The 23,143-nt window shown below is 41.9% G+C and overlaps 1 protein-coding gene across 2 annotated transcripts; it reads right to left on the reverse strand.

The window, feature by feature from the left end:
- Positions 1-5: 5 nt before the first annotated feature.
- Positions 6-22,345, reverse strand: LOC142031422 (protein mono-ADP-ribosyltransferase PARP14-like). 2 transcript variants are annotated; one of them, XM_075028835.1, is made up of 17 exons: positions 22,142-22,345; positions 20,867-21,006; positions 20,742-20,775; positions 17,638-17,898; positions 16,803-17,039; positions 13,460-15,759; positions 11,655-11,891; positions 11,177-11,398; positions 10,656-10,719; positions 9,548-9,697; positions 8,787-8,849; positions 7,258-7,425; positions 5,772-5,978; positions 5,075-5,683; positions 4,375-4,520; positions 2,885-3,059; positions 6-1,239 (listed from the first exon to the last, which is right to left on the reverse strand). In XM_075028835.1, the coding sequence occupies exons 1-17, from the start codon at positions 22,326-22,328 to the stop codon at positions 950-952; spliced, it is 5,490 nt and encodes a 1,829-aa protein (XP_074884936.1). In that variant the 5' UTR covers positions 22,329-22,345; the 3' UTR covers positions 6-949. The 2 variants fall into 2 exon arrangements, with proteins under 2 accessions (XP_074884936.1, XP_074884935.1); XM_075028834.1 differs by having other exon boundaries at positions 11,177-11,419.
- Positions 22,346-23,143: the final 798 nt, after the last annotated feature.

The following is a 23,143-nucleotide window of genomic DNA, read 5'->3' on the forward strand; positions in this document are numbered from 1 at the left end:
TAATGTAGCTGTTTGAAACCACTTTTATTAAAACCATTATATATGGCCTTTGGCAGTTTTAAGATTATCACTACAATTGAGTATGCAACTAGCAAAGACGTACAAATGCCATTATTTACTTGCTTTACAGAACTTCAAAAATTTTCAGATGGTTTAAGCATAGTAACTAACTTTCTCCAAATTGGTAATTCTACAGAAGTGTTTATGTTTTGGTACTGACCAGAAGAAATTAAAAGTCCCTCTTTACCATCTTGAAAATTGCAGCAGCAATGACTTCAAGTGAAAATTGGGTGTACATAATGCAGGGAACCACAGAGAATGTCCCTAAGAAACAGGTACAAATACAGGAAATTATTCATAGGGACTAACAAAGTATGCCACGACAGCATAAGGGGGGTGAAAGAAGTAATGCAAAGTCTATGTTCAGCATTGGATTTTTTTCTTCAGGACTCTTAGCACCAACAAGGGTGAGTGGATGCCTAAGAATGACTGAAAACTCTGCTGGTGAGCAAGGTTATTCCCCCAACATGGAGTATTTTAAATAAATCCTCACAGGCAGCCAGCACCTCAGTGGTTTATGGTGAATACTGGAAATGGGAAGGTGCATAGGTGCACTGAGCTACCGTACACCTCTTACTTCAGGCTGCAGGTGAGGCAGAGCAGCTCCCCCTCCTACCAGTCCCCTGTGCCTTGCGTAGGAAGGGGTCAGGACTGTCGTCACAGTTCTTGCCTACACCTTTGCATAACTGAATTTGAAATGTGAGTATTGAAATAGCATGTTCAAAAATATTTGCTTATCCTGGCCTCATTGTGTTGACGATTTGAAGACATGTAAACCCATGGATAGAAAAACACTTAAAGAAACCTAGATGGAAACAAGAATCAAGAATGGCGCTGTTGATTCCTGCATGTAAAAGGCACTAAAATTTCCCAGACTATTAAGAATATTCTATTTTCTGAAAGTGATAAGGTATTCAGGATATGCCTGAATGTCATTAAATATGACAAACATTGTTGGATTATTCACATTATCAACCACACTGTCATACAGGTCAGTGGGATCTGCTGGGTTTTTTGGTGGCGGAGTGATTAGTCCTTTGCTCCCAGCACAGTACTGCCCAGTGAGGACCCGCGCCAAGTACATGTATCTTCTGCCATTCATATCTGGTCTGGAATAAGTATCCTGAGCAGAATAACTTGCATCAACAGCAAAGTAGGTTCCATTTCCAATGGTTGCAGCTGTTTGGAAAGACAACGTTTTCAAATATAGTTAGTGTTCATATTCCCATAAAAATCTCTAAAGCTCACCCCCTTTTATTTTCTACTCTGCTGAAGTCATAAATTTGGTTAGAGTTTAAACAGCAAATTCTAGTAACAATCCTTTGTATCAGAATCAAGTATGAATCCACGTAGTTGTCAGATAAGTATCAACATCCAGGTTTTGACTGCCCTTTTCTAGGGGGAAAAGTGTTCCTCTCTCTGTTTAGCCTTGTTGTTTAGCCTGCCATCCATCAAATTGCAAACCTTTAGAGCCTTTTAAACTTAAAATGGCTATACAATTATAATTACAGCTTTCTAGTTGCACTTCACAGCAAGTTAGAGAAATCATGTTTCTTTGTCTGAGACAGATTTCTTTTTTCTGACATTGGCAGAAAGCTGTTCAAGCCAGATGGGTCCTTCCTATCTGGCTGCTCTGATCTTTGGATATTTTTGACTGGCTATCCAGCCCAACAGAAGGGAAGCATGCCTCTCCTATCGTAACTCGTGGCTGAGATGGAGAGGTGGATGTCAATACTCACAGGCAGAGAGAGGACATGGGGATCTAGGGCTCTTGGTTCCCAAGCAAATCCAACATCCTGGCACTACCAAAGAGCAGGAATGCTTAACTACATCTCCTCTGGTCATGTTTTAAAAAGAAATGGTGGCTGTCACGTCTATCTGTGCACAGCCTGATATATTTTGTGTATGTTGGGCTTCATTTTCTCAAGAAAATATCAGCATAAGTACCTCTAGAGGATCCAGACAGAGAAATGTCTGCTTTTTGGATCCAGACCACACTGAAGTGTCAACTAGAGCTGCGTTAAGCTCTCTGGGTCTTTCAAGATCAAGTCAGTCCTAGGCATGTACAATTGTGTCTTAAGGAAGAAAACATTAAGAACAGAAAGTAACGACTTTTGAAGCAAGTTTGCAGGACCTTTCAGAGCGACTGACACCTCAATGCAGCCCAAGTTCCACTTCTATGGATCCTGTCCTTCACCTTTGAATGCTACCAAATAACAAGCATAACATGACTGTACTAGAGGAACTGGACAAAGCAATCTCTGAACCAATGCAGAAAGTCTTTCTGCTAAATATTTAACAGTTGTCCCTAACAACATTAAAGGGGAAGAATTAATTCATGAATTTCAACTGATTTCACGTGCATAAAAATGGTAGGGGACCGTGATCTTCTGCTTGCTTGTGCTGTCCTTATCTTTGGAGGAAACAGGAGAAGTATCTGCACCTCTACTTTGCTACCTGCCTTTATCTAAGAAGAGAGGAGATACCAGCAGCTAGTGGTTAGCATCTCAACTGAGGATGCTGAACAGCGGTCCTTGTTCCTTTCTGTAGGCAGATCATACAAAACATTTCTAAAAAGCTGCCCAGGCTTGCTTTCAGAGTAGGTGAGCTTTTTCTGATACCCTCTAGATGGTGGCATTCATCAACAAGGGATTAACAGAACAGGTTAATTCCTCTGTCCATACAGATTGTGCTCTGGAGTTGTTTATTATTTTGTTCTCCAACTTCATTCAGCCTTCACGTTGTACTGACAGTACTATAACATTGACATTCCCTAGCACCTCAAACATGTCTAGGAAATTAACTGCTTTGGAAAACGACTCACCATTCTTTCCAGCAAACCCACGATTGAATCCATTGTAGTTGATTGTGCTCAATGAGGATGCAGCTGTGCCGTGAAAAAGCAACTTCTCATTATTTTGATTTTTGTTCTTTGTACAGAGAGAGATTTTTTTTATCTGGTATGTCTGCCAGAGGAAGGGATTTTGTATTCTTTCAATCTGCAAAGTTACAAAATACAACTATATTTATACTGGTAGGGACCAATATTTATCATGGCAGGAAAGCATTAAAACCAAACCAAACAGAAAGAATGACAGTAATTTTCACTGTGCCCTGTTAATGTGTGCTTTGGTTTGGGGAACTGAATACGTGAGCCTCCTGAAAAATCAGAAACCAAAGTAGCTTACAAGAAGTTTTCAAGCTTGGTTATTTTTGGCATACATTTGTCTTGCATAGTATACCAGGTACACAGGCAATCGTGGTAGCTGTGCCTTGTCATTTTTAGAAATAGGCTGTTGTACCACTGCTAGAGGCAATGATGTAAGATGCCTTCTGCACATCCTAATAATTTTTACTGATGATTTTCTCACTAAAGGGTAGACTGTAGCAATAGCATTACTTTGAACTTAAGTTTCTCTTCTAGATCTCAACTTGGAAGGCAAGATTTCTTACTTTACTGCATAGCTTAGCAACCCATAAGAAGCTCCTATATAAAAATAAATTGGTGGGAGGATAGATCTTGCTGGCTCCCTGTGCCAACAATGTGATTATAGCTCAGGGGGAAACAGTGTATCTGCATAAAGGCATTGCTGTAACAGCTTTCCATTTTCAATAGAAAAAGACTTCAAGTCATTACCTGATTTTTTCTATTGTATACTAATAATTTGTTCTATTTGTGTCTTAGTGACCATGCTCATTGAATCTCATGATGGAAGAAAATTTTTCAAACACATATTCTCACTCTTAATTTCATCACATTTTCTCCTATTTATCATGCCTCCCGATTCTGAATAATTCCATCTTCTCCCTGGCAATTAAATCTCTGTGCACTTTCACTCTGTTGCAGATTTTTCAACAAGCAGGATCAAATCATGACACTTTGGTTAAAACCAACAGTCTAGCCTGAAAGGCTCTGGGGCTGACAGGGAAGAAGTGGTAAAATAGTAAAAAGCTTTATGGCCAGTCTGCAAGGACTTTGTATTTTCCTTTGTATTCTGAATGCGTTTGCTCATGCTTCCATTCAATATAGAATTTCCCAATGGGAAATACCACATTAACTAGTGAGTACCACATTAGTTGAACACAGAGTCAGCCTGAAGACTGATGGTAACTGGTTTTGCGCTATTAGAAGGCAGAAATGGAAGGGCAACTCATAGGAAATTTGATTTGATTTATATCCACCCTGTACAGCGCTGGGGCGACTGATATATGAAAGGTGTATTAGGTTGCAGACACCTTACAAACAAATATTTAGGAAGTATATTAAAGTTTTCAGCCCCCCAAAATAATTTTTTTCCCCTCATAGGATTTCACCTTCTCTATGACAAAGCTAGGACAGGTTTTCTTGAACTTCTTCTGAACTTCCACGTATTCCTGACGTGATGGCTTGAGATTCACCAGTTTGACCCGTTCCTTTTGCATGTCTTCCCACTGCCTAGGGAGCTCTATTGACTGCTTATCTGCAAAACAGAGATTGCATTAGTATCACAGATATCTAGCTCAGTTTTGTAGGCATGTCTTACAAACCAACTGCATATAGAGAGCTGAGAGGACAGTACCTTGTGCAATACTTTATTTGAAGAATACTCTCTCTCTTCAATACATCACTGGCTCTGTAATGCACTGTTAAGACTTTACATTTTCTCTAGTCTAATTATCCCTATACTAATATCTAACTAAAACAAGTTTGAAAACCACATAAGAATTTTATGCATTCTTCATACACCACTTCCTTTGTCAAAGTTAAGCATGAAGTCTATGCTCACTAGTCACATACGTAGAGATAATATTTATATTTAAAACAGATGTTCTGATTTCAGTCATACCTGCCACGAATTATGAAACTAAAACTGCTGCCTATGGCATGCCCAGAGGGGAAAAAAGAAGAAAAAGGAAAACAAAGGAAAAAAAGCTATGGAATAGCTTACTACTTTGAATACCTGAGTTTGAATTTATCAGAATTATCATTCAATTATCACTATTAAAGACTTTTATTAGCAAAGCTGTAATTTACCTTCATTCTTTGGCACACGTTGAATGTATATAGTTTTTCCTTGGTCATCATTAGCCTGTAGAGTATTCAGATCCACCTTGTAGTTGTTCTTGTTAATTTTGACAGTAAGATGTGTTTTTTTAGCTATTTTGGCATCCTCCAGCTGCATATTTGTCAGTTTATCAAAAGCAACAAAGCTGTCATCGCTTCCTGGATACCTCCATTCTACCAGGTTATAAACAAGTTCTGCCTTGGATTGTTCTTCTTGAGTATCCTTAATTTTTTGGATCATTTTTTGAACCTCCACAGAAACAAAACAGACATCCCTACTAATACCAGAAATTTTAATGCAAGGTGGGGAAAGTTTATTTTCAAGCTGAATGGTAACATGCTTTCTTTTCTGGAGATCTGCCAAAGCGTCAATTTGCCTCTCATCAAAATTTTCGATTAGCTCATCTGAAATACTGATTTCAAACTGTTCCTTTAAAATTAAGTTCTTTATCCAGGACTCAGTAGCATCCACATTTTTTTTGCTTTCTCCACAAATTTGAAATATGGCTATATCAACTTTCTTCTCCAAAACCATGGGCTTTTTCTTCTCAGTGAGTTGTTTTTTGCCCCAAAAAAATGCTGCAAAGAAATATATGTTGATTATTAGTTTGAAATAAAAGATCTTTAGTTTTATGTGCCCATGCACATAGAAAACCCACCTACTTACATTTAAGCAGAGACACCCATGAATCTCTTGTGTATGAATCTAAATCTTCTCTTTTCTTCATGCTTACATAAAAGTTGCTAAGCATCTTTATTTGGAAGATGATGATTTTAATTTTTTTCAAATGCTGTACTGATCTTTTGCTTGCAAATTCCACTATAGCATCCAACATGTCATCAGCTACCTTTGCTGGACTCTGTCCTGCTTGACCTAAACAAAAATAAAAGGCATATATCAGTGAACAGTACTTAAATCAAGGCAGCATCCAGAAAACAGAGACTACGTCCCCAGCTGATACAGACTGGTGTCCCTCTCTCCTCCCCCATTATGCTTTCTGGCCAAAGCCCCAGGCTTAACCTCAGCTTTACACCTAAGCCTATGAGCTCCAGGAGCTGACACCCTACACAGACCCAGGAAGCCCTTCTGCACTTCACCCTCCGTTTACCTGGAGGCTCCAACAAGCACTTCAGCCTTAGCATCCCCCCGATATTTTTAAATCCACACATCACTAAATCTATCCCCGTGTTTATAGCAAGTACCAAAGTAAAACCAAATCAAAATCAGCAGAAGATTTTGAGACAAGCCTGCAGCGTATTTCAACATATGAACAGGAACACCAAGCTCAAAACAACTGCTCTCATTCCCCTACAACAAGCTTGAAGTGCAACCTAAAGCTTATCCCAAAACATTGGTGGGAGCCCTGCCAATTTCAGCCACGGCATCCCTTGGACAGCCATCGTGACACCAGCACGCAGGTGATGTTGGCAGTCCAGGGGACCTGCCATAACTATCGCTGTGGAGTCCAAACACTGACCCACACAACCAGCTCCTACCCTAACCTGGCATGCTGAGCAAGGACCAGCTCACAACTTCTTTTTCCAGTCAAGGGGAGCCTTGGTCTGAGAAGCATACCCTGCTTTCTTCAAGCCCCGCTCCCCAAGCTAACCAGAAGCTTAAGCCAAATAAGCTAGCCTGCCTCTAGCCCTCCACTGGAGCAGGTAGACTGAAACAAGACCTATAAAAAGTGTAAACTGCAGGTATTCTGTACCCTGCCCACAATTTCCATAGTCAGCCAGGCAACGTTTTGGTCTCAGGACAACTCCAGCTTTCTTCGCCTACAAACCCCAACCCCAGCCCTTCTGTGTGGCTGAAATCCCAAAGCAAAGTCTATGGGAAGTTTGAAGAAAGGTGCAGGGTGGCTAGCTGAGATACACAGTCTGGGGGCAGAATGTCTTTTATGGAGCCATACCTTTTCTTTAGGTGTTCTTGCTCAATCAATATTGACTGTAATATTTATACTTTTAAAAAAAGCAGCATTTTTGAAGTGTGCAAATGGTGTTTGAACTGACTACAATGAACTTTCACAAAACACAGTTTACAGAGTTTCTTGTACAAGTCTCCTGTTACCCATATCAGAGGTATTAACTTTGTTCCAGTTTCTGGACTACCCCCATCACAGCCCTCACCGCTTTCTCAAGAAAACACAAACCTGTTCCAATTGCTGGGAAGGCAACAGATTTGTACATCCTTAGCTCACACTCATTAAGCACTTTGGAAACCTGACTCTTCACGTTGTTATTGTGAATCAAGTGGATGATTTTGCTGCACAACAGTTTTCCACCTTGTGTAGTAATAAAGCCATTTTGACACTGCCCAGCTGGAAGACAGAAGATAAATAGGGAGACATAACATTTTCAAAGTGCGTATCTCTTCTGATAAGACAGCTAGTTATACTGATGCTAGAAGAGAAGTGGAAAGAAATCCACTGTGAGCTATATTATCCTGGGTTTAGTTGATTCTGGTTTTCTCTGTAAATATTCTGATTGCAGAACTTCTTAAAGAAAGTAATTCAAGTAGTTGTGTGTTTTTTAATTTCCCAAGATCTCTGTTACAAAGTAGTTCCCTATTAAGCACAACTTAAGAATTTATGTTGAATTTAAATACAGCTCGCTTTTATTTAAAAGCATGCCAACAGAATGTTCACAATTCAATTATATGAGAAATCCTTTCTTATGCCACTTATTCTTTGAAAGCTCAAACTCTTATTCTGCAGAAGAGCTGAATGGTTAAAATAGTATCATTAAGATAATGACCAACTGATCTAAGAACTGTGGTACAGAATCTTTAAAAAGATGTTTGTGTTTTTTCAGAGCACTCATGTTTGATTACAAACACCTCAAAATGGGAGTCATATTGTGAGGATGAATGGACTGATGAACAGAGTTACATACCACTTCACTGGTCACAAAGGTAACAACTGATTGTAAGATGCTCTGAATGCGCTGAGATCAGGCTGATAAATGGGGAGAGCCTGCAGAGCCAAAGGCTAGGAAAAATATCTGGGAAACTCCATCTTGAAAGTTAACTTCTGGACTCAGAGCAGGAACTTTTTGTTTATGCAACCAGAACATGTTCCTTTCTGTGCTCGTAGAGGCCAGCCACAGGGAGTTGGGATTTTACTGCTCTACTGTCTGGAAGAATGCAGACTACAGAAGAACTCATGATCAAGGTGATAAGCAGAGTTACATTATTTCAATAAAAAATAATTATGTATTTGTGAATATAAGCCCAGATTTGCTATTAGCTTTTAAAAGCCAGTCCTGCACATGCTTACACCAAAAGACAGTCTTGCACTACTTTGTTCAGTTTCAAAACCTCAGCTCTCTAGTAGCTGACAAAAGATGAGCTTAAAAATTATGCTGAAGTCAATGGGGCTGTTTCTGTTCTTAAGTCAGGAACACGCGTGAGTAATTTCAGGGGTAAAGAACTTAAATTACATTAATTTCCCAGCACTTATTAGCATCAGAAAACTGTATCCACTTTCTGCTCAGTTGTGAAAAGAAAAATTCTCAAAGTAGGTGTCAACAACAGTAGGACTTTTCAAAATTCCTAAAAGTGAAAGCTATTTTTTCTGATAAAATAATTATACCATCAGAGTAGAGAATTATAAAACAACTTTAAGTTTTCAGAGAGAACAAAAAAAAAATTAATCCAACAAAATAGTATGCTTTAACATACCATATTGAGCACATTCTGCTTCTACCTGGGAACCAGCAGCATCCATAATTGCTTTGAAGACCCCTTAAATTACACAAGAAAAGCATATGCATTCATTAAGTCAACTTAGTTGTTTCTACTCAAAACTCTACCCAACTTCTGTACTGTACAAAAACCCCGAATTCTTATATGGCAAGATCCCACAAAGTGCAAAATCTTGCCAGTTCCCCTAAGTGCCCTCCATGACACACGGCACTGGCTGCAAAGAGAACACTGCCTTCATTATTGATTAGAAATCATTAAGAATAACTTCCTATTTCATCATTTCACCAGCCAGTAGTATGCCCCTCACCAAACCCTCCAATTGCTTTTAAATATATCATTTGATATCTTTCATGCTTGCAATTCACAATGTCACCAAAGAATCCTCTGCTTCTTACAGGTCAATTTACTTAACCAGGGCTTTGGCTTGCAGTGAAACATACTAGGACAAGAACAGTTTTTCAAAGTTTTTGATCTAAAAAGTCCCTTTTATTTAAGCATTTTTGGTTTTAAGTAAGAAAAAATCATGTCAGATGCCTTGTCTTTGGGTAGTTTGGAAAGTAAATGGAATATTCAGATCTGTAAAAAAACTGTTTAAGATCTGTTTCCTGACTAATCACAACTCTCTCTCATCTGAAAAATACTTCATAAAAGTTTCACATATGGACAATTCTTTCCCCTACCTCCTTCTAAAACAAGCCCAAACTTATCACTAAAGAAATACATATTCAATACAATACCTGATCTGGCATCAAATGTTGGGTTTGATATGTTGACAATAACCTCTGTATCTTCCTTGGTAATATCTCCACTAATTACTTGAAGTGTAATGGAACCAATCTGCATCTCATGAACTCCCAATACTTCAGTTGAAACAGGCTTAATGAAACCTGCAAGGGAAAGAAAAATACCTTAAAACACTTCTCTAGTTTGGGATATTATTCTCTTACACTGATAGGAACTTCAACTTATCCTTTTAAGGAATATGCTCTAGATCAGTTTAATGGACCTAGAGAGTCTCTGCCTTTCTCTCTACTCCATTTCTGAAATCAGGAAGGTGCAGTATTTTTCCCAATTAAATACTGTGAAAGTGAAACCATTTCTATTCCTGTAAATTCCTACAATATAAATTCAGAAAGGACTCTTGGGGTTATCTGATCTGACCAGCTCTGTAATGGAGTTTTCTGAATTAACTCTTACAAGAAACGGAGTATCCAGCTTAAGAACTGCCAGTAATGGAGATCCCATCGCACCACATTTCTAAGTTATTTCATCTTTACCCTCACAGATATAAAACTGTTCCTTACTTCTAGTTGAAACTTACCGAATTCATATTTTATCTGCACACTCTTAACGTCCTCTCTGATACTCACAGCAACTGACAAGAAAGAGCTATATATTCCTATAAGCCTCTGTTATTGATGCAGTTCACTCGTATATTTTTGCTATTGTATCACACTACTGTCAATTAATAAATGGAAAGGAATTATCCATTCAGTATAACTCTATATTAAAGATTAAAGGTACAGAAATACATGTTATTTATGGCTTGTTTGGCAAAGTGATAGCAAGTTCTTATACCCTTTGAGTAGGACAAATGAACAGTTTTCCTACCAGGGTATCCTCTTCCATGTGTTAAGACTGGCCTCACTAAGAGATGAACATGCCCTCAACAAAAGAAATTGCTCTTTAAGGTTTTTAGAAGTGGAGTTTAAGAATGCCAGACCATCAGGAGGCAAAAAATGCTCTGTATCTTGATGACATTCCATCTGTTTCCTGATATGTATAAAACCACTTTACAGTATTTACATTCTCCCATGTCCCACCTCCTGCCCTTATACAACTTACTTGACCGTGGTGCTGCAGCATTGCAACTTTCAGCTACCCTATGTTCTAGTTCAATGGTAAAAGCCTAAGAAGAGAAAAAAGGTACCAAAGATAGTATTTCACAGTTTATATACTGAATATTTCTATAATTAACATTAACAGTCATGTAGCTCTTGCTGAGCCATCTGATGTATTTTACAGTTGTGTTTAGGTATCATTAATAACAGTGGAAGACTCAGTGTGGACAGTGTGGTAATAGATACTGTCTTTGCCTTGCCAGAACTCCTCTGTCAAAAGATGAGTGAGCATCTACAAGTGTTTAGAGTGCCAGCAGGGAGGCCAATTTTGTCTGCAGCTTGTGCTTGCTGAGTTTATATTTCAGAGACACTGAATGAGACGCAGGAGAGACATCCCACTGTCACCAGCCCACAGCAATAAAAAAGTGCTAAATTATTCCCTTAAGAAAGCAATATAACTAAAATATATTGTTAAGGTGTAACTAGAACAGTATGTAACATAGATGGCTTTGTCCTGAGAACTACCTGAATGTTATCTGTATCTTTTGGATTCAAAAGAAAATGAACTTCCTGGAGAGTCTTCCGAGCGTGACTACTACTGAACTTGAATACCACATCAAACATTAATTTAGAAACAACAGTTTTAGGAAATCCAAATCCTCCAGTTCCAATAGCTGGGAAAGTGATCGATTTCAGTCCAAATTCTTCAGTTTTCTTCAAGCAGAAATTGATTATGTCTTCCAGGGTCTGTAAAACACAGCAAAGATTCTTTTTTTTTTTTTTAAAAAAAAAAGTCATCATTTATTATTAGTTCCATAGAGACTATGCTGGTATGAGAAAAAGCTCTCAGTGCATGAAGGCATCTTTAAGGTGACTCCAACAGAAGTAAACAGAGTAGAGTCACCTAAACTAACTATTTTACATTCTGAAACTTCAGGATAGGATCCCAAATAAATCTGTTTTCAAATCTTTTTTTTTTTTTTTTTAAATAATTAAAATGTACCTTCAGGGTCTCTCCTTTTCCTCCATCCCACACGGGAAGTATGGCATGAAGCACGGACTTGCAGGCCAGAGAACATCCACTCGTGCAGAGCACACTGCCTTGACCAGTAACCTGTCTTTGCTTTTCATTGTCAAACTCTACTTGGAGCTCTGGTCCAGCCTTTTCCAGCAAGGCTTTGCAAAGAGGCCCCACGCCAAACTTCAGATCTGTGCCAACACTGTTGACAACAACATCCGTCTGCAACAAAATTCCAACAAAAATACCTGTAGCCAGACTTCAAGTAAAAATATGCATTGAGACTAATAGCAGTACCAAAGCAAAGATGCCGATGGAGAAATAACCTGGTTTTCAGCACAGCTTCTGCATACTGAGTATTCCCGGACATGTAGGAAACCTAGGGTGGGCAGCATCAGACCCACTGTGAGTACCAACACCACAGGTATCTGCGTGCGAGCAGGTCAGTCATTCACCCATCCATCCAGGCAGAGCTGTCAAGCCCTCGGTGGAGGTAAGGCTGTGACTCACCTAGTCCCAAGCAGATGCCAATGTCTGGGCAGGTGAAATAAACCCAACCTCTGCTGTCTGCCTCATCCCCTCTCCCCAGACCCAGCCTTTCCTACATTTCCTTGTGAAGAACTGCTGCAGTATTGCTCATTCTTCTCTAGCATGATCACAGGATGCAAAATATATGTATTGTGTAAGGTACACATAATGTAGAAAGTTCAATGTCCCTTTCCTCCTTTTCACTGAAGTGGGATTGTCTACACCTTAACAGAAAAGCAGTACCTCATGCACCAAAATGAGATGAAGGGAGATTGCTGTGCTCTCATGAAGTAAAACAGGCAAAGCCCTCAAGTCTGGTGGTTGCTTTGCTTTTTTTCCTCTGGAGATGTTTTAATTACAAAGTATTTTAAATGTGTGTCATACTGAGGTTTTTTTACATTTAGTATTGCTCTTTTATTGGAAGAGCCTTTTACAGGCACCAAAATGACAACTGAAGCAATAATATTGAAACAACAGGACAATAATAATAATTTAGGGAGATTCTAAATTCCCAAAGTATAACAGTCAGGGGCTATTGAAAAGGGAGATTTATCAAGATGCAGTTTGCATCACTGAAGAAAAAAACATAAGGGAAAGAAACTACGTCAGAGGTGTAAATTGACTCTTGATTGTCTAGATGAGTAGACCTTTGTTAACATCTTTGTTAGCAAAAAGAATGAAAAAAGAAAATGGGGGGGGCAGGGAAGTAGAATCAGGTCTAGACTTCAGCAAAACAATCTAAGCATGCACTCTTCTATGGGGTCACTTTTCTAGAGCCCAGTAACTTCTTCATAGACTGTGTCTATAAACCCATCCAAAGAGAAGGGAACTAAAAAAATAAGATATGTCCTCCCTGTTAGCATGACTCACAACAGCAGCCCAGACACGTGCTGATTTCCCATAATATCCAACCTAGATAGCTACAGATCTTATAAATACTTTTAGAAAGTATTTTAATATTTCTCTTTTAGAAAAAAAACAGTCTTACATGTTGACCTTAGATCTGGAGAACAAATAAAACCTAGCTGGGAATGAAATATCCCAAAATTCACAGCTGCCACTAGGAACAGCTGCAGAATGACAGACCCCAACCTGAAATCCATCAGTTTTCCAAGCTTGCATCCTTGTTTAGCTAGCACATAGCTGTTGTTTCCTTACATAGCAATTGCCTTGTAAAACAATATAACCTACTGTCCTTCCTTTTCTGTTTAAAGAAGATCTTCACATCAAGTTAGAGAGGAAGCAGAAAATTAAAGACCTACCGTGGCTTCCTGAATGTTTTTCTCCTCCACTCGGATGCGAAGTCCTTCATTTGTTGTAACCATGTGCAGATCATCTCTAGCCATCTGCAGAGCCTCTTTTCTCTTCTCCTTCTGGCTTTCTCTCAGCTTATGGTTTTCCGAGCACGGCAGCAGTATTGGGGAGGATGATCTAGCTGTAAACACTTTTTTTACTGCCTCACTCAGAAGCTGAACTGTTTCTTCCACTTCATCCACAAGATGAACCTCCTTCAAGCTGCTGTCCCCCATGGATTCTTCCAAGGTCTCCTTGATGGAGGATACGATTGAATCTGCACACGTCTGCAGCGGGAAGCCGAAAGTCCCTCCGCTTATAGCAGGCAGAGCTACGGAACGATGATTGTATGTTTCGGCTAGTTGCAGACTTTTCTTCACTGTCCTTCTTAACAAGTACGCGCACTTTTCTGCTTCATCCTTCCTCCACCTGGGCCCAACAGCATGAATGACGTTCTTGCAGGGGAGTTTCCCAGCGCCCGTGATAACTGCGCAGCCAGGCTGCAAACTCCCGTTCTTACTCACCAGCTCGTTGCACTCCTGTTGCAGCTCCGGACCAGCCGCTTTTAGCAGTGCCTCAGCAAGGCCACTGATGTGTTTTAAGTCTTCATTAGATGCATTTACCACAACATCAACAGGGTAATTACACAAGTTACCTTTATACACTGCTACTACAACTCCATCTGGCAGCATTTTCTTGTAGTAGAGCTTTCTTTTCTCTTTATCACCAACTTTTTCACCCTTCTGCTGTTGTTGTTCTTCTTCTTCCTCCAGCCTAATCAAACAGCTAAATTTCTCCTTTGCCTCAAAAACATATGAATTTTTCCTCTCAGTGAAGAACTCTTTGGCTCCGGGTTTATCAATTAGCACATTTTTTGAGTAAAGGGATGAGAGAATTTTTTCAAACATGGTGACTGCGTTTGACACTTCCGCTCTTGGTCCGCTCAGGGAAATACATGGTGTCTTGGTGTCAAAACGTACTGTCACACATTTCTTCTTCAATTCAAGATAAACACTGTTTTTTTCCTGCTCTACAAACTGCACTACCACCGCTGACTTAGCTGGGATTACTTTTTCCATGTGTGTGTTTCTATCTATGAAATCATTAAGTTTCTGATAAACTTCTGTTACGGTCTTAGAAAAGCCAGCAATAATCACTTTATTTTCTTTTCCAACAGGTTCATCAATGACTAGAGTTTCCTGTGAAGAATTGTATTTCTCATGCAAGGAGGCAAGAAGAGTCCTCCACTGCTCCTTTTTAATGACCTCACCATCCTCCACGTTGATACACTCGTATCCTAAGTCTGTCTTTATTTGCTTCTCTGCTTCTAAAAGATCTTTGGGAGCATCTCCAAATAGCAACACAGCATCATCCTCAAGCTCATAAAAAGTATTGATTTTTTTCCTCGCGAATAATGCCTCTGACATTGTTTTATTATCTACACGCTGTAGATAGTAGAAAACATGAGGATCGATGGTAACTGATGTACATGGCATATTCAATACCTTTTCCAGTAAGTCAGCTTTGATTTTATATACTTCTGCAGGTAAGCCACATAACTGAACAGTTTTTTTTGTGTCATCATAAAGTATCTTTAAGCATGGATATTCTTTGTGAATATTCTCTTCTAGCCCAGCATTGTGCAGAACGGCATACTTCCCTGGGATCACCGACACCGAAATCTCTATGCTTTGTTTTTCCCTTTCACTTTGCTTCATGGCTTTTTCCATGCATTCCCTCACTTCCTTCTCTGCACTGTCCACAGCTGCTCTGTTGCCTGCAATCACCACCATCTCCTCAGAAATATCAGTTATGATCAAAGCAACATCTTTCACCAATCTGTTTTTCACATCTTCCCAATCCGCTGAATTTACTTTACATTTTATAGCTATGTAACGTGCCATGATACGTGAGAACTCAGTAGAAGCATCTTGCTTCCATGTCTTGATCAACTTAATCATTGGCTTTTTCTGCTCAGAAAGAGATGACGATGGGCACAACATAATTTCTGGGTGCACACAGTCTGTCTGGGGCCATTTTAGCTCACAATGGCAAATTGCCATTTCCTGGTTTATGTCTTGGATCAGTTTATCATGCCTTTGTAAAAACTGCCAGACATATGGATCTAGTGGCACTCCAACGGGGTCTGGCATCTTGATAGTCGGTCTTTCTTCTCCGTAGAGAGCTGTTCCCAGGGAGCAGTAATATGGATGCACAGAAATCGCTGTCTGTTCCATTAAATGCTGCTTTTCCAAGACTGTGTTTAGGTCTAAAAGTTAGTGCACATACATACAAACACACATATATCATTAACTTCAAATCAAGCAAATTGTTCTTAGAACTATTACATTGAATAAAGATTATTATTTTTTTCCATTTGAAAGAGCTATTTTTATGTCTTTCCCATTTCCAAACCACTCTGTAGAGGACAAGATAAGAGGCTTGGCTCCAACTAGTTTGGTAAATATGCTTGTGGCTGTATTTACCTGTACAGCTACACCTTACTCTCATTTCCTAAGGAAACCCCACCACAGAGCAGGGCCATATCAACATACTACTATGAAATGCTCCTTACTCTCAACTTAAAATAAAACTCTTTGTGCCAGTGCATTTTTACTTTTTTTTTTTGCCATTTCTGTTGGAATGGGCAAAGGAATTATAATGTTAGCAGGGACTTAAAACCACATTACAATGATCCAAATTACATACTAACTTAATGTACAAAATATTCTTAAGCAAATTCTGAGAGTCAGAAGAAAAACAATCACCTGGCAGATATCTTTAATTAAAAGTAAAGGAATTTACTAAGCCAAGAGTCTCCTAACACAGAGATATTTACCAGAGGTTGTGCTGGCACAAAAACGAGACAGTGATTCAACACAAGGAATAGTAACAAGATTGTTCTTTAGCTCTATTATTCCCTGATAATTAAGGTATTTGATCTCAAATAGTTTCTGAAAGCTAACTGTGAAAACTGAAGTCATTGACAGATCCTGCTTCCTTTACCTGCAAGTACAATTAATGTTGTATTGCACATAAAAACATCTGTAAATGGGTAAAAAATGTCAGTGGGAACAATCCATGCACAAAGCAGGTATTAAAATAACCTTTGGTAACATAAAAAACCAGAGATATTCTGAAACCCTACACATGCAGCAGTATTTCTAAATCCAGAGCATGTCCCAGGAACAGGGCAGTTTATGCTGGCTTTAGCGACAGCAAGCCAGGCTTCTTCTAATGCCCAAATCTGTGGTAATTTTCTTTCAGATCCTCTGCCTGGGAGCACTTTGGTCAGGCAAAGGACAGCATTACCTTTGTGATCACAGAAAGTAATGATGGCTGAGTTCTCCTCAGGGAAGAGCTGGACATCTGACACAGGCCCCCCTCCATTCCGCACATTCTCAAAGTAAACTGTGAGGTAGTCTGTGGAAACGGTGGCTGGTATGTTTTCAGCCTTGATGCTCTGGGTCAATTCAAGAAGCCTGGCTGTTATTTTGAATTCTTTAACTCTTTTGTTTTGTGAACATTTTTTGACAAATTCTTCAGTATCTGTAAACAGAAAAGCAGTATGAACTGACTATGTTTTCCCGCATTGTTATCAGACCCAGCTATCACTTCTGGCAAAGAAATGAGCTGAGTCTACTTCTCCCTGTATTTGGAGCAAAACTGTCTTTGGTGCCAAATAACTCTGTGTTGTAACAAAAAAGGGGAAATTCACACAGCCGTGTTACTCTCTGTTATTCACTACCGCTATGTCTCTGGTTCCCCTCTTATTCACCTCTTGTACAAACTAAGCACTTCTCACTGTTCCACCATCTCCTCAAACCGAGACTTTATATACTTCAATGATTTGCAGAACTCATCTCCACTCTCAGTCTGCTTCTAATTTTTCTCCATCTAACCCAAAATAAGATAGAGACAATGAAACATTCTCGTCCAATTTCAATTAATGAAGATGCCAAAATTTTCTTTTTTCATTGTAACATTTGCATCACAGGCAGCTGTATATGAGACTTACATCTTTCTTGAGAGACTACAGTCCAGGTACTTTTTTAAAACTGTCTGAATCTCCAACGGGAGAAGAATCAAGCTCTGAAAGCTATATACATATACATGGAAATCAATGATGGTGTTCATTCTGTCTTACCAATACTTTTTATAAAGGTAGCTACAGCAGCATTTATTTCAGGTATCACTTCCACAGTGAAGTCATCATCTACTGCCAGGCCGCTGATGTTCTCCAACAGCATACGTAAGCATTTTGGACTGCAACCTTGTATGTTTTCAAACACCACTGAAGGTGAGGTCTCTGCGGGCTTTTCTGTGATGCTCTCTGCAGAGCCAGCTGCCTTCTGGAGTTCGATGTTTGGAACAAAACTCTCTGCTTTCTGCAAGGCTTCTGCATCATCTTCAACAGAAAGAGAAATAAGCCACATGACATATTGGTACATATTTCCTGGAATAAACAAATTTTGCTTACCCTTTCTCTCCTTTTCTTTCCCAAGAAAAGAGATCATATAACGAATCAAATACTGTAGAACACCCCAGGACATTTTGGGATCCAAAACAGCCCAGATGCGATATTCTGCGGGGCTGCAGGCAGCATTTTTTGGTGGCACGAAAACAGCCATGAGTAAACAAGTCCAAGTTCACTGGTATGTCTCCAGGTCAGAGACACAAATAAAATAAAATCCCTTGAGATAATTGGGTGTGTCTGCTCAGGCGTTGGTAATGGCTGCGAGAGACCCTGCAGCCTCTGCATCGGTTTCTTGGCCCGGGTGCGGGCATAACAAGCCCGAGCATAGCTTGGGACATCCGCAGGCACCATAGGCCACCAGTAGCTCTGCATGACTCGATGCAAAGCCTCCCGATGACCACTGTGCCCTGCCATCAGGGTGGCATGACAACACCGAAGGACCCATGCGCACAAAAGGCTGGGAGGGATGCAATGAAATTTTGTGGATAGAAAATATAACAGGGGTGCCCACCGAGCACCCCAGAAGTCCAGCAGCTGCCGGAGGAAGGCAGGTCTCCAGCTTTGCAGACAGATGAGGGTGAAGGCGGGAGAAAACCTCTGAAGGGGAACAAGTGCTCCTTCCCGTGCCTGAGTAAACTAGAAGTGTCACCTGGGTATGCGGTGACACAACTGTCCAACATGTCACAGAAAACGGCGGTCACAGAGCGCTGCAGGGTGGCGGGGGACTGGCACAGGCCAAAGGGCATCCCAGGGTGCTCACGACGGCCATACTGGCAAACAAAGGCAGCTCTCCACTCCTTCCCCAACAAGCACAAGCAGGAGCATAAGCCCCTCTCAGTTTGGTAAAGCAGCACATCCCTGCACCATGGCGGGGAGATGAGCAGCGAGTGAAACCCTGGTGCTCACCTGGTGCCCTCAGCGTAAGCCTCCAGGGCCAACATCTCTGGCCGTGGCAGAGGACACGTATGACTGAGGGGAGGGTTGCTTGGTGGAGCAGTTGTACACCTGACCAGAGGCATGGTGCTGGGGGTAAGGTCGCTGCTTAGTTTTGCTCAAGAACACCCCAAGATCCCTAAATCCTGGGGTAGCACCCAACAAGGCGGCCATGGGGGGCAGGCCCAAGGAGAGAGACAGAGACGTGGGGTGGGAAGGCTGGAGAAGGCAGCAGCGTAAACAGGCTGGCTCTGTCCGCTCACCAGGTTTCCAAGGTCTCCTGAGGTGCAACAACAACTGATATCAAACCCATAACATTTACAGAACGCAGCTGCCTTCAAAGGCGTACCAGCATAAGCCCAACAAGAGGAAAATAAAAGAAATAACAGCAGAAGCAATAGCTCTACAGATGCTAGTTATTAATTTCTAGATTGCCAACAGGAATGATCTGCTCCACTATGTCCAATGAAGCAAGTACAAAAAAGCCAAACCCGAAAGCTAGGCTGACCCAAGTGTCATGGTTTAACCCCAGCCAGCAACTAAGCACCACGCAGCCGCTCACTCACTTCCCCCCGACCCAGCGGGACAGGGGAGAGAATCGGAAGGAAAAAGGTAAGACTCATGGTTTGGCATAAGAACAGTTTAATAGAACAGAAAGGAAGAAAATAATAATGATGATAATAATAAAATGGCAATAATAATAAAAGGATTGAAATATACAAAACAAGTGATGCACAGTGCAATTGCTCACCACTTGCCGACCGATGCCCAGTTAGTCCCCGAGCGGCAGTCCCTCCCAGCCCCACTCCTCCCAGTTTACATACTGGGCATGATGCCACATGGTCTGGAATAGCCCTTTGGCCAGTTTGGGTCAGCTGCCCTGGCTGTGTCACCTCCCAACTTCTTGTGCCCCTCCAGCCTTCTTGCTGTCTGGGCACGAGAAGCTGAAAAATCCTTGACTTAGTCTGAACACTACTTAGCGACAACTGAAAACATCAGTGTGTTATCTACATTCTTCTCATACTGAACCCAAAACATAACACTATACCAGCTATTAGATAGAAAATTAACTCTATCCCAGCCAAAACCAGGACAGCAACGAAGCGATTAAGAGCAACACCTGGACATTTTCAGGGTCCCCACTAGTATAACTAAAAAACAGTAGATGACAACTTTGAGTACCTAATTTTGAAAAGAGGAAAACCACCCAAAACAGCATCAAACAAGACTTCATACAGAAAGGAAAAGATAGGAGGGTAATTGCTGAAGAACCTCCTGATTAACTGGTCTGTCTTAGGGCTGAATATTTACTCTTCACGAATACGGGTATGTTTGGGCGTGCAGTACTGTTTTCTAGATTGCTTTCTGAATCATAAAGCTTAGCAGAATATTACTGAACGAGGACCTAACCGAAGTCACTGAGGTACTGGGGAGATGCACCACTTGCACCACAGACTCTCCTAACTGTAGGGAGCGCAAAGACACCGGGCCTGGGCTTAAGACCTTCAATCTAGGTGTTTCTATGCAGATCTTATTTTAGAGCAGTTATGCAGGATAAGGGAATTAAATCCCTCTTTAGAGATGCTCCTCTGATTAAAAAGGCTATTTTATAAGCTAAAACTAGGCACATGGTCTAAGTCTGGCAAGGTGAACTCCATCCTTGGTGATCAAATCTACAGTGTCCCTGGCCAGACATCTTTCCCTCTATCACCTGAGTCAGGCTGCCAAACTCAGAAACTTTCAGCACAACTCCCCACAGAACTGGAGCTGTGTGTGGAAACAAGCACCAACATTCTCGTTTTATGAAGAATCAGCACACAGAGTGATAGATAACATTTTACCTTTTGTTTGAAGGTTGCTCGTGGCATCCAGAGCCTATAACAAAATGAAAGCAAAATATCAGTGACTGATTTGACACTCTCACCACTATCTCAAAGCTCTGGTTAGGATTACAATTTTTATTCACCTTTGTGGGAACTATTTTTTCTTCAAATGCCTCCTCTTCAGCAGCTAGTGCTGTTTCAGGCTCTGTGACAATCAACGTCAATTCTCCTTTTTCTCCCAAATAAACCTTATGCGACTGTCTCTTAAGGACTCGTTGCTTCACTAAATAAAACAGAAAAAAAACCCCAGTGACAATCCAAATAGAAAGACAACTTTAAATTACATAGCGCTTTTCCACCATTACATTAGGACGCATATACTGTCCCACAAAATGAAAGAGCTTTAAACTCGTTAACACTAACACAGCACACATGAGGCTCTCCTCCTGAACACAAAACGGAAGAACAGCAGAGGATATGATTTCTGCAGAAGAGCACCAGAGAAGCGAATCTCAGCTCCACCACACGTTTCCTGGCTGGTGTCTAGTGGGCAGCCCCACACTGGGGCTGCAGCACCAGGGTCCCAGTACCAGCCCACGCCTTGCAGACCCTCTTACAGCCAGTGTTAAATGGCTTGGGGCTATAATTCCTGAACTTACCAGCTAGGTGAGTCAGCAACTGGGAAGCATGATAAGGCAGGAAAAAAAAAAAGAGTATATATATCTGTGTTTATGCACATACATGTACATGCATGTATATGTATACATTTATCGCAACTGCAGCTAAATGCTTTCCACCTTACTGCAAGTTTATATAAACACATGCGTATTATATACATCACATTCCTAATATATATCTGTAACTACAATATATGTTAGGTTATATTAACATAAGCTTTATCATTCCAAGTGGAATCTAGAGAATGCTAGTGTGCACCACAATTAATATACATGTATATATACCTGGTAGGATAGAGTTATTAACTTATAGCCTGGAGTTATTCAAAATGCAACCTAGGGGCTAGTGCCAATCACCGAATTTAAGCACCCATATAAGCCGATACGTATTATATACTCTATATTGCGTATTACGGGATGTGCGTGACATTACGTACCCTATAGATTTGTGCGTCCCATACTAGAGAGCGTATGCTACCTGGTACGCAGTAATTAAGTCAGTGTATATACGCTTTAACCCGCAGAAAGTTTCGATTTGCGAGTCACAGCTCAGAAGGCGCTGACTTCTGTGGGGAGCCCATACGCTAACCGGCCGCCCGCCTCTCCGACCGGGGGGGCAGGCGGGCGGCCGGCGGGCAGCCCTCGGCCGCGGCCGCCCCCTCCACCCGCCGGGCCCGACCCCGCCGGACCCCCTCGGCCCTCCTCGCCCCCTCGGCCCTCGCCCCGTCCCCGGCCGCTCACCCTCGGGGTGGGCGAAGCAGACGAGGAGGTGCCCGGTGCCGGTCCGCAGCTCGCACTCGCCGCCGCCCGAGCGCTTCTGGCTCTGGAAGTAGCAGAGCAGCTTCTTCTTCAGGGCGGGCGGCGGCTCGGCGGCGCCCCAGTCGCCGCGCACCAGCAGCGGGAAGCCGCCCGGCCGCGGCCCCGCCATGGCTGCCTCTACGACCCCGCCGCCTTTCGGTTTCGTTTCCCGGCCCGGGAGGCCGCCGAGGAGGGAGGGAGGGAGGCGGGCGGTGCGCCGCGACGGGGCTTCCGCCCCCGCCGCATATCGCGACACACGCGCCCCGGGCCGGCTTCTCCTCACCCGCCCCAGGCGGCCGGCTGCCCGGCCCCGCCGGCCACAGCTTCGCACCTCCGCCCTCACGCTCCTCTCCCCGCCAAAGCGTCCTGTGGCACCCAGAGCCGCCTCAGGCGCTCCCTGCACGGTACAAAATGTCGGCTTCCTCCCCGTGCGGGCAGCTGGAAGCCCGTGGGCTGCCGGAGCAACAAGGTCCCCCCGTACTCGGTTGCCTCCCCCCTTACCTTTCGGTTATAACAAACTCGCTTGGAGAAGCGGCCTCTTACTTAGGGCCTGCACAGAGCCCCGTGCTACAGGTTTCTGCTCCGTGCTTGATGCCCTAGGCACCTGTAACGCAAGCACCGGTGAAAAAACCCCACCTTGGTGTTCTCCGCAGCTGCTTGTGGTGGTGGAGAAGCTGAGAACGGATGCGTTACTGTCTCCTGGAGAGAAAGTTCAGACTGGTACAAGTGACCCGCCAGCTGCAGTGAAGCACCCCAAGCCATCGTCTCTGGCTCCTGTCATGTCAATGAACCAGTGACCACTGGTATTTGTTACAGAGGTTGGTTAAGTTCACTCGTTTTAAAAGCACAACTTAGGACTTTTGGCCCCCCAGCCCCTATCTTGATCTCAAGGACTAGGAACTCAACAGTCACCATGTTTCAGCAGTTAGAAAACTGACACAACCA

The sequence above is a fragment of the Buteo buteo genome, chromosome 5, assembly GCF_964188355.1.
Source record: "Buteo buteo chromosome 5, bButBut1.hap1.1, whole genome shotgun sequence".
Classification (NCBI taxonomy): Eukaryota; Metazoa; Chordata; class Aves; order Accipitriformes; family Accipitridae; genus Buteo; species Buteo buteo.

What these genes read in the sequence shown, in the direction of transcription:
- LOC142031422 (XM_075028834.1), bottom strand. Translation starts at nt 22,328, where the DNA reads ATGGCGGGGCCGCGGCCGGGCGGCTTCCCGCTGCTGGTGCGCGGCGAC. An exon ending in TACTTTCTGTGATCACAAAG is followed by an intron (nt 15,760 to 16,802) that starts GTAATGCTGTCC and finishes ACTAACTTTTAG; the next exon opens with ACCTAAACACAGTCTTGGAA. An exon ending in TGCTGCAGCACCACGGTCAA is followed by an intron (nt 9,698 to 10,655) that starts GTAAGTTGTATA and finishes TTTCCCTTGCAG; the next exon opens with GTTTCATTAAGCCTGTTTCA.